Below are 12,537 nucleotides of genomic sequence, written 5' to 3' on the forward strand. Positions count from 1 at the left end.
TTGTACTACTTAGTTTATTTGTCAAGTTAAGCATACTTTTCTTAAGATCTTATATTCATTACTACTTCAATATTAGAGTCGCCAATGATTAGGGTGTGACAACCCAGTCTCTTTATGGAGGTAATATTGTTTAGTAATAAATATAAATGATCATCATTCTACCATTTTAGGAGATACACTAAAAGGATGATTTTAGACCTTGGTGTTTGGAGTTAATCAAAGTAAAACATAAGAACTTTTCTAAGTAGTTCAAATTCAAAAGAAGTTGAAAAATATTTTCACCATTCAAAATGGTCTTGTTTCCTCCAGAATTTGTTAATATTTAGTTTATTTTTCTTGTTAATTGTTTTTATGAAATTCAAATAAAAAACCAACCAAAATATGTTTAACTCATTATTTGTGCTTTGACATATTCATATGATTCATTCTATTAGGCAATTCCTTGTGGTTCGACATAACCCTATATTATACTACACTTGAATCTTGAAAGAGGTGTAAATTGTAAAATAGTAAAGTGTTATCAATAAATTTATTTGTTGAAAACACATTTTAATATACAAAAGTGATAAAACTAACTTACTAACTTTTATTTATTGTTATTTACTTTCCACAATTTATTTATTCTTTAATACCAACCTTCCTTAAGGAAGAAGTTTGGTTTGTTAATAAAACGAACCCTAAAGGGAGTAAATAAATAAAGGTTACTTAAATTTATTATTTTTTGTTCTTTATTTATTTATTTATTTGTTTTTACAACTAGCTATTCATCACTTTTGTACATTAGAATACCATTAAACCGGTGTTGGAATTTATTCCACAAAATAGAGATGATATTCAAAGGTACTTAATAATTATGTAATAGGGTATTGCTTCGATACCATTGTACCGACGTTAGAACTCATTCACATGATTATTAAGAAGTAAGTTGTAACTGAAATATTCTTGAAACCATTATATCAGCGTTGGAATTTATTTCAACAAAGCCGAGATGACGAACAAAGAATAAAACCGAGTTCACTTACTTAATCAAATAAAAAGAACACACCGAAAATGAGAGTAAGAACCCTATAAAAAAATTGGCACCTTGCTAAGGAACGATCTGTTGGGAGGGGAAAGTCCTCAAAGTTATCTTTCAACACTCTCTACAATAAAAATGATTACTTATGTAAGAAATTTATATTGAATGAATTGTTTGATGATCTTTATAATTATTACAACTTATATAAATCTACCAAACTAATTTGGTATGCACTTTATAAAAATTATAATACTGAGGAAACTATTACTAAAAATATGTTGTTAGCTGCTACCTCAAATTATAAATGGCCGATGATAAATCACTAGAGTCTCAATCTCATGAGATACAAAAGATTGCTCATGAAGTCATATATAAGGGTATGTCATTGGATGAAAATTTTCAAGTGGTTGTCATTATTGACAAAATGCTTCTTGGCTAGAAATACTTCAAAAATCTTCTCAAGCATAAGACCAAGGAATTCTCTTGGAATCTTTGATAACTCATCTGTGTATTGAGGAAGATGATCATAGACAAGAATCAGAGACATGGAGTATTGATTGTTTCTAACAACAATGCTAAGAAGAAATTCTAAGGTGTGATTCAAAAGATTGTTGGCAATAACTTTAAGAATCCGAACCACAATGGGAATAAGAATAAGAACATCGATGCAAGAACAATTGGAACATCCAAAAGGTCCAATATACTAAATCATCTGTTAAGAATTACTATGGTGATATCTTCATTTGCTTCAAATGTGGTAAACATGGTCATATTACAGGCAAGTGTAAGAATAAACTAGTGAATGGTCCTCCCCAAGCCAACATGATTGATGAGTCACTAATGGTGGGGTTATCTGAGGCTAATGTGGTTGGAGGATTGAAAGGATGGTGGGTAAACATTGGCACATTCCATCATGTCTGATATGATCGTGCTATGTTCAACACATATACGAATGTTGATGACAAAGTGTTGGTAGGTGATTCTCACACCACTGTTGTTACTGGTACTAGTGATGTGAAGCTGAAGTTTACATCTAGAAAGATTTTGATTCTAAAAGATGTAATGCACACTTTAGAGATGAGGAAAAATCTAGTTTCTAGTTTTATTCTAAATAAGGCTAGTTTTACCCATGCCATATAACCATGATTGTATTCTCTTACTAGGAATGGAGTTTTTTTTTATAGAAAATTTGTATGATATTGATGACATTATTAATTGAATCTTGATGTTATTATGAATATAATTTCTCATTCAATTTACATGTTGTGTGATTTTAATATTTGACATACTAGATTTTGTCATATTAATAAATGTTCAATTTCCAAGTTGAGTAGCTTAGGTTTAATTCCAAAGTAATTTCTAAATGATTTTGAAAATTTTGAATTTTGTAGTCAAGCTAAAATAACAAAAAGGTCATATTAATCAGTAGTGCAAGAATTTGAGCATTTGGATCTGATACACTTTGATATATGTGAACTGGATGAGACATTAACCACAAATGGAAAACATTATTTATCACCTTTATTTATGATTGCTCTAATTATACTTGTGTATATCTCATAAACAATAAAAGTGAAGCGCGTGATATATTAAGTTATATATGACTGAAATTCAAAATCATCTAAATAAGAAAATAAAGTAACTTAGAAGCGATAGAGGTACTGAGAATGACTCTAGTATGTTCAAATATTTTATAAATCGAATTGTATTTTTTATGAAACAAATGTATCTTATTCACCTAAAATGAATAATAAAACTGAAAGAAAGAACATAAAATTAAATGAATTAGTTGTAGCTATAATGCTAAGTTCTGGTGCATCGTCATCTTGATGTGATGAAATTTTATACTATTTGTTATGTACTAAATAGAGTCCCCAAAACTAAGAGCAAAATTTCCCCATATGAAATATTAAAATATAGACAATCAAATTTGTCTTATTTGAGAACTTGAAGTTATCTAACTTATGTATGGATCTCAGACTCCAGGAGAGTTTAAATCATAAGTAGAGCCTATGAATGTGCATTCAATGGGTATGTTGTAAACAACAAGGTCGTACAAGTTTTATGATCAAAACACAAAAGTGATCAATGAGTCTAACGATGCTGACTTTAATGAAAATAATTGCCCTTTCAAATCGAAGAATAGTGGGGACACTTCAACTAGCCACAAATATGTGATTAGAGACAATAATAAAAATGGAGGGTTTAGAACCTAGAACAAGTAAAAGAGCAAGATCTGCTAAAAAGTATGAGACTGATTTATAGTGCAATGTTATGAAACTCGAGCCAAACATCAACCCAGAAGAGGTCCTGTATAGATTCTAACTGGTGTAACCGGTTACACCATCCGGTTGAATCAGACAATATAATAATATCATATATAATTCTATATTATATAATAAATTAAAATAAGTGAATAACAGACTTATCAATATCATATTTTGCACAATATGTACACATATAAGTCAAAATAAAAGTGTATCAAATAAGTTTAAGTCTTATATAATTAGAATTAATAAATTATTAATCAAAATATAACTATTAATTATCACATATAGAGATTAAATATTTTAATTCATCCAAATATCATTGTATTCATTAGATCCAATATTGACATAGCAAACATAACATATTAACCCACTATATTGACTTATATACATATATACATAACACGTACATAAGATATTAAAATACATAACATATTGGCATACATACATAACATATTAGGTTATTAACCACTGTTGGTGAGAGGGAGAGAGAAATGGTGAAAAGTGTGAGAATTTTCACTCTCCCCATCTCTCTTTCACTCTTCTCTATCTTTATTTCACTCTCCCCCATTTCTATTTTACTGCCATAAAACTTATTGATACTTTCCTTCCTTCACTTTCTAACGTCTATTTCGTTTTCCCTTGATTCACTCTTTCTTTTTGGTGTTCCATTGTTCCAATCACATGATGCAGAAAACTTACCCACAAAGAACGATTGTAAGAGCGAGAGCGACAATGAAGGTGAGCAAAAGCTTGATTCCCTAGATTTTCTGCAAGTTAGACCGGCCGGTTTAACCAACCGGGTTATTCCGGTTTCTACCGATTTAACCCGGTTAGACTGGATTCATCATGGTCCAAAATGGCTTGGAAGAGCTCCCGAGTTGTGGTGTTGTACGAGACTGTCCCTACTTCCGGGTGATGGTCGGATCGGTCGGACCGCCCAGTCCGGTCCTAACAACCCTGATGTAGTGTATACATTGGAAGAAGATCCATCCAATCTTCAAGAAGTTTTGATTTATTTGGATGCTAATTTATGGCAAGAAGCCATAAATAATGAGATGGATTCTCTAGAGCCTAACAAGACGTGACATCTAGTCGATTTGTCTCCTGGTTGCATACAAATTGGTCGTATATGAGTTTTGAAAAAGAAAATGAACCCAATGGCAAAGTGAATAAATACAAGGCTCACCTTGTAGTCAATGGTTTTAGGCAAAAGGAGGATGTAGATTTCTTCAACACCTTTTCACATGTTACTAGAATAATATCCATTAGAATACTGATATCGCTTGTTGCGATACATGATTTAGTAGTACATCAAATGGATGTTAAAACTACTTTTTAAAATGATGATTTGAAAGAAGAAAACTATATAGAAAAACTTGATAGTTTTTGTAATCCATGTATTAGAAAATAAGGTGTGCAAGTTAGATAAGTTCATGTATGATCTTATGCAAACACTTAAACAATGATATACTACTAAATCACTTATGAAGGTGTACGACAAGTGTAATCCTTAAACTTGTAATCAAATGGATTTTGAGAAGATCTTAAGGAACTATAATTATTTTGATTGTAAACCTTCTAAAATACCATATAATCCAAGTGTAAAACTGTCTAGGAACACTTGTGAATGTGTATGACAAAGTGAGTATGTTAGGATCATTGACAATGTTCAGTATTCCGTTGATTGCACTAGACCTGATATTGCCTATATTGTGGGATTCTAGTGTAGGTTAACCACTAGACCTAGTATGGAGCATTGACATGTTATACAAAGGGTCATGAGGTACCTTAAGAAAATAATGAACTTTGGATTACACTACCAAATGTTTCATACTATCCTAGAAAGATTCAACAATGATGATTAGAATACTCTTTCATATGATTTCAAAGCTACTACTAGTAACATATTTAACATAGATGATGAGGTTTTTCTTTGGAAATAAAAGAAATAGATTATTTTGGCTCAATCCATTATAAAAGTTGAGATGACAACACTAGCAATAACTAATGAAGAAACAAGCTGGCTGAGAAATTTGCTTACAGAGATACCCCTATGAGAAAAATGATACAAGATGCATTGATTCATTGTGATAGTAACATGTCTATTGAAAATTTTGAGAGTCAGTTTTATAACGGTAAGAAATAACATATATGTACACATTGATGGAATCTAGCAAATCCTTTGACAAAATAATTAGCTAGAGAGAAATCAATAATACTTCCAAGAGTATGAGAATATTGCCCTTAGAAAAAGGATGACTCATGACGATAACCCGTCCTAAGTGACTGGAGATCCTAAGAAATAAGTTCAGTGGTAATAAAAAGTTGTGAAGTGATATGAGAATGAGCATGCTGTGAAATGATGAGAAGCATGAATCATGTAGTATATGAAAGGATAAGAACAACAAGACATTGGCCTAGTGGTGTAAGGCCCTACTAGAATCCCAAGGTTGAGAGTTCGATTCCTGGTAGTGACACTTGTTGGGAGGGGCAACCATGAACTCTGAAACATATTAATTACTTACCCAAAAAGATGAGGGGATACTCTTAGTAGTACCAACAAAAGATGAAATGATGAGTTAAACTCTTAATGAGATCTACACTCCATCATAGTGGAGTACCTAAAGTACACGAGTACTCTTGATAGACTCATCTAAGTGAATGTGGAAGTAAGGACCATTTATGAAATTTAGGGGCATAAATTTCTAGAGCATTCACTATAATGGGATAGACATTCATGACCTTTAACACACGAGCTTTACATAATACACACATGAAAAGATTATGTGTGGTTTGATATTAGAGATAGAGTTCAAGACTATGAATTACTCTAAATAAGATATGAATCTTACTCGCTATGTAAAGGTTCAAGTCGTATGACACCTTTGTTTTAGCACAATCTTATAGAAACCACAAAAATTCTCGAAAAGTCATTTTTCAATTTCAAATGGGGTATTTTTGGAACAAAGAAGCACTTTGTAGTCTGAAATGCAAAAAACTCCAAATCAATACACGCTTAGCACATGTGTTGACCAAGTCAACATGGTCGTTGACAGCACTTATTAGATGGGGAGAGAGGACGGGTAATATGATAGTTGGTTTCATCAAGGTTATTGGATCTAGAGGTGTCAAAATAGGCGGGCCAGCCCGCCAAAGCTAAAAAATTTATAGGGTTTGGGTATCATTTTAGGTACTTTTTATTGAATCGGGACTTTTTAGCACAGCCTGACAGGGCTATATTAAAATCGGGTTCGAGTCGGGCTTACCTCGAGCGGACTCATGCTACCCACTTTTCCTTATTTTTTAATATTTTTTGGGACATTTGACTTGGTAATAAGCCTTAGGTAAAAATAATCTTACAAAATAACTTAATATAAAAAATAAATAATAAATATTTTTTTATAAACTTTGAATAAAAAATAAAGTAATGTCTATAACATAAATATTTATAAACTACAATAATGTTATAAAGTTAACATTATATTATTTTTTCTATTTTTCATAATATCCTTTTGAGCACAATAATAAAATAATGTATTGAACCAAATAAGGACATTAAACTGTATAGATTTCACTTTTCATTTCTTAATGTGTATTTAATTAGATTTAACTCATACAACAAGAAATATAATAAATAAAATAACTTTTACAACAAAACTAAAAGATAACATAATTTTTTTACCATAGACAACTCCACACAACCAAATTTAACATAATAGTTCACACTAAAAGTGTTGATAAATAGCATACAAATGATCTTCATAGTAAAGAATAACAATATTATGTTATGATGGTTATTATACTTTCACATACAAAATTCATTCTAAATTTGAGTTTATATTATCACTACTATCAATCAAAGTGATAATATTTTGATAGTATTCAAATGTTTATATATTAAAATGAATTTACAAATTATACTGCCTTAGGGAGATAGAGTCTAATAGAAATGAGATATTTAGTATGAGTTATGTTAAAAATTATATACGAGGACTTGACATCACGTCTTAACTCAAACACAAGATATTAGATCTATAAAATATATATATATATATATTAAATAGAGTAAATTATTTAAAATTTGAATAAATATTTTTTAGTATTATGCGGGCCGACTCGCTACAACCCGCAACCTGCTTAGGGTGGGTTTGGACTATAATTTGATATGCATAAAATGTAATCGGGCTGTTAGCTTGGCCTGGTTTAGCCCGAACCCGTCTGGGTAGTCCGTTTTGACACCTCTAGTTAGATCAATATGGATGTTTGGGAAAAGATTTTTTTCTAGGTCGTCGTATTAGCATTGCTGTTGGGGACTTCGTCTATAAAAAGAGTCTTCCCCCTTTCAGAAAAAGTACATTAGTTTAGACGCATGTCCTTATCTTTTCTTCTCTCTATGTTGAAGCATTTTCAGTTCTCTTCTCCCTATTTCTTTTTGTGCTACTAGAATTGGCACAAGTAGCCATATTGCGGTGACACTCGTAGTTATACTTAGAAAATATTTATATTTTTTGAAAGTAACTTAGATATATTCGTGCATGCGTTTCTTATATTTATGTAAGTTATTTTAAAGCACACAAGTGCACAACTTTAAATTGTCATGTAAATATAATTTTTTTTACTAAAAAACATAATTTAAAACAAGACAATAAAACATATCAAACCTCTCACATCCCTTCATCAAGATAACATTAATTCATAATTATGGATTAACAAATATAATATCATTGCTTAATAATATAACATGACGAAAAATATGTTTAGTTGTTATTGTAAATATATATAGGAATTGTGGGTCTGGTACCTCATTACCCAGATTTGACTCGTTCAATAGCTCGTTATGAGTATTACCAGTGAGTATCCACGAATCCGGGTATTCATTACCATCCATGTACAAAACAAAGAACTTGACTGTTTTATCCTAGGGATGACATGGTTAATAGTTTGTTTGCACATTTTAGACAATAACATAAAATATCTTAAAAAATAATTTGGTCATAACTCAATCATTAATATATGTTCGAATACATAATTAATTTGTTATAAACAGTTTACAACAGTTTTGGCATATGAAGTTTGAGCATAAACATTGGATAAAACATGTTAATGAGCATTAAAGGCAATTCAAGACAAGTGTAACAAACAAGTAGATATTCGAAGATAATAAAAGGATCTCAAATAGTAAAGGGAGCCTAATTAAGGCATATTGGTTTTAGAGGAAGTGGAAAGTTTTTGTTTGGAGCTGAAAATAATGTCGATTGCCTCTTGAGGTTATAGTCAACTTAGGACAAAAATGATGGAAGAAAAAATAAAAAAGATGTGAGGTAAAAGCATCTTAGGTAGATGGAAGAGAACCGCAGGCAAAAGTATCTTAGCCGGGATAAAATTTGGAGTCATTTTCATTTTAGATTGAAGCCATGTTTGGTGGACACTATATAATTATTTTGGTTATTTTAATTTTTAAGTGAGTTATTTTGAATTAGGTTAAGGCTTAATAAGATTTATCTTGAAGAGGAATATTAGAATATATAAAATATCTTAAATTATATTATGGAGAATATTTAAATGTTATTTAGATGTAGAGAAAATATTTTATATTATGATGAATATATACTAGATTTATTTATAGTATCTTAGAAAATCTCTCAGGAATAACTTTTTTTTTTATGATCTCTTTCATTATTTAATTATGATTGAGATTATCTTATCTTTCCTTATTATTATTATTTGGCTTAGTGTTTTTTGATTCTATTCATTATTTGTTTACTTATTTAATCTTTTCATGATTGAATATTGTAATTTGTTATTAGTGTTAGAGCATTTATTTCAGTTATCTTTGACTACCCCTCTAGTTATCATTACATCATAGTCAGTCAATATTACACTAACGTTTATAATATAATTTAAAATATTATTAATATTTTTACATATTTTAATATTCTCTATCAAGTTAAAATTTACTAAACTTATTACAAATAATCTTTTTAAATAGGAAAAGAACCAAAATAACATTTATAACTTTGTAGTCATGTTTGCTGGAGTCACATTTTGATTTTTTTTTTCATTTTTAAAATAATTACTTATAATAAGCTTAAAGCTCATAAAATTTTACTTGAAGGAGAATATTAAAATTATGAAAATATTATAGAATATTTCATCTTATATTATAAAAAATATTTAGATAATACTTAAAAATAGATCATGATTATATATTAATTTTGTTTTGAATATTTTTTAGGATGAAATTACTTTATGTTAACTTTTGTGATTTGTTTCTTTTTATTTAATTAAATTGTAGTACATCATATTATGTCTTTTAAATTACAGTGCACCATGTTGTCATTCATAATATTCTAAATAATTTTATTATTATTATCATTATTTCTTTTTCTCATTTGATTTCAGAATTTTATAACTTTAATATTAATAAATAGGAAGGAGATAAAGGTAAAACGGAATGTTTTCTGATTCCGTGCCAAAATACATCATTCATATCTGACTTTTCTAAAAAAGAATTGTTTAGTGTTTACCGTCATAACTCTTTTTAAAATATTTTTTGTACGAATAGTACTTTAATTTGAATGAATAGTACTCTATTTTTTTTTTAATTAACATATAAATATAGTTGCATAAGGCTTGATTGGATTCAATTTTGGAAGAACAATCATAAAAAGAAATTAACATTTTACCCTAAAAAGTGAGAAAATATATTTGGTATCAAAAAATTTATTATTCTCATAACAACATTATTATAAAATAATAAACATTTAATATTCTCTATACAATTAGTGAATAGTTATTACAAAAATCTCTAAGTAATATTATTTTTCAAACATGTTGGACATATAATTGGTAACGGCATAACAGGTAAAAAATAATCACCAATGTTTTCCTTTATCTACTATACGATAGACTATATAGTAGTATAGACCAATAGGTAGTAATTAAATAACAATAACACAGAAAAAGGTACTTTCTTTCTCTTCTATGTCATCTTCAATGTTCATCATGTGCTCACTTCATTTTTCATAGAAAGAGAGAGAGCCAAAAAATATTGTATATATAGTCACTAATCTCATATAGAGTGTGTGAAAGTAAGTAGTCACCTTTTTCTTTTCCTTTGCTTTTGGTTTGGACCAAAGAGACATAACAAAGGAAACATTAAAAAGGTGATATTTATGTTATGTTGCTTCTGTTTCTGAAGTGAAACAAGAACACCCTTTTGCTTCTTTTTGGTTTTTTTCTATGCTTTTTTTTTTTTTACTTGTATGGCTAAAATAAGGTTGAAAATACTTTCACTATACTTGTACTTGGAAGTTGGAACTTTTTTCCCACAAATTGTACTATAGTTTATGTCTATTATATATGTTTATAGCTTACTTAGCTTATAGTTTCAGTTAGAGTCTTTGTTCAGAAAAAGTTTCAAAATTTAACTCATTTGTGTGATACTCATCATTTCCATGAATTTGGTTCAAGTGCAGAGTTAAGATTAGGATACTCTTAAGTTGCATACTTTGATTCTTCTTTCTGTTCTGTGCTGCTATTAGTGATTTGTGATTGTGAGTTCTTTGGTTAGTTTATGTGATTTTTGAAGGTGAATTGTAGGAGTTGTGGAGAATCCTAGATTTTTGAAGAGGGAGTGAGTGAGATAAAGGTTGAAAGAAGATGAATAACTCTATCTCAGAAAACAGTATTTACATTGAGAGTGATGATGAAGATGAGGAGAAGGATTTGAACAAAGCTGAAGGTGATGGTTATGATTCTGATTCTTCCAATTACTCAGGTGAAAATCCCCCACAGAGAAAACCAAGTTCCTATAACATATCATGGCCTCAAAGTTATAGGTTAACTCCTTCACCTTCTATCACTTCCCTTGTTTCAATTCCCTTGGATATGTTAATTTCATCTATTTTCCATGTGGGTGTTTCTATTACCATTACCATGATAGAGAAGAGGAGGAAAATACATTTTATATCGGCTAAATGAGGGAACTATGTAACTATAGTCTGGTATGCGGATAGAACATAGTGGATGAGGCCTATTAAGTTATGTTCCACCACTAAAATGTCTCACTTTTTAACCATTTATTTTGTTCTGTTCTATTTATAAAATTGGTGAAATTCAGAGTTTCAGACATAAAAGTCAAATGTTATGTTCCATCCATTATAGCAAGGCTACACGTTGTACCTTTTTTGTTTCTTCAAGTGTGAAGAAAATCATCTCACTTTTTTTAAAATGGTTGACTTTAATCTTCTTTTCTTCACTGTTTAATATAATCATGGAAAGTTGTTTTAGTCTTTTGTGTGAATTGAAAATGTAATGTGAACTATTTTATTATTTTTACCTAATAAAAGAGAAGAATATACTAGTTTAGAAGCTATGTCAAAAATGAAAATTTCACCAACCTTATTTAATTTTGTTAATCTCTATAATCCATGGTTACTTATTTCCATAATTTTACCTGCTAATGCATAGAATTCTGTGTATTGCACATCATATATTGGATTTGTCATAAAAGAAATTTCGTAATAATAATGTAAAAACTGACAAACCATATAAAATCGAGTCCTGCGTGCCAAAACCAGTATCTATGATTTGACGGAAACTTATTATTCTGTTGTGATTATTGTTTCAGGCAGTCTATTGATCTATACAGTAGTGTACCATCACCAAATCTTGGATTTCTAGGCACACCCTCATTGACAAGATTAAGCAGTTCATTTCTTTCTACATCTCTAACAAGGAGGCACACTCCTGAAGCACTTCATTCAGCAACAAAACCTCTTATACAACCAACAGAAGAGGAGCAACATAGACATAGCTCTCATGCATTGCTTCCTCCTCTTCCTAGAAGGTCTTCTTCCCTTAATAAGGGCTCCAAGGTCTCTCATGAAGGCCCCATTTCTCGCCATTGCTCTTTTGGACAAGCTGTCCTTAATGGTAAGTACTTGAAACTTGGCTCTCTATACTGTTTTAAATTGTGGTCGTAGTTGTGGTTAATGTGTGATTATTCAATGTAACTAGAATTATAGTTGTGATGTAACTCTGGAGACCACTAAAACCGCAACATTGTAACTGCAATCACGTTAGTTGGGATATATATTATAAGTCGGGGAAAAACAAGGCTCCTATTTATCCCAGGAAAAAAAGCTTAAAAAATAAAATAAAAATATTAGCAAAGACAACAAAAGATACAAACTAGTTGGTAACTTCGTATACTAAAAATTTCACCACATCAATATATATATATGT

At 29.9% G+C, this 12,537-nt stretch overlaps 1 protein-coding gene across 5 annotated transcripts in view; it reads left to right on the forward strand.

Moving 5' to 3' along the window:
* LOC109359025 (vacuolar amino acid transporter 1-like) overlaps nt 10,255-12,537 on the forward strand; it is a 7,984-nt gene continuing 5,701 nt past the window's right edge. The window contains exons 1-4 of one of the 5 annotated variants that reach the window (XM_019603527.1): nt 10,286-10,454; nt 10,862-10,879; nt 10,910-11,129; nt 11,921-12,225. In XM_019603527.1, the coding sequence (XP_019459072.1) occupies nt 10,951-11,129; nt 11,921-12,225 (484 nt within the window). In that variant the 5' untranslated portion in view covers nt 10,286-10,454; nt 10,862-10,879; nt 10,910-10,950. Of the gene's footprint in view, nt 10,455-10,708; nt 11,130-11,920; nt 12,226-12,537 lie in introns of those variants that run through there. The other 4 variants (XM_019603526.1, XM_019603525.1, XM_019603528.1 and 1 more) reach the window with 4 other exon arrangements.

This window comes from Lupinus angustifolius, chromosome LG11, assembly GCF_001865875.1.
Source record: "Lupinus angustifolius cultivar Tanjil chromosome LG11, LupAngTanjil_v1.0, whole genome shotgun sequence".
NCBI lineage: Eukaryota > Viridiplantae > Streptophyta > Magnoliopsida > Fabales > Fabaceae > Lupinus > Lupinus angustifolius.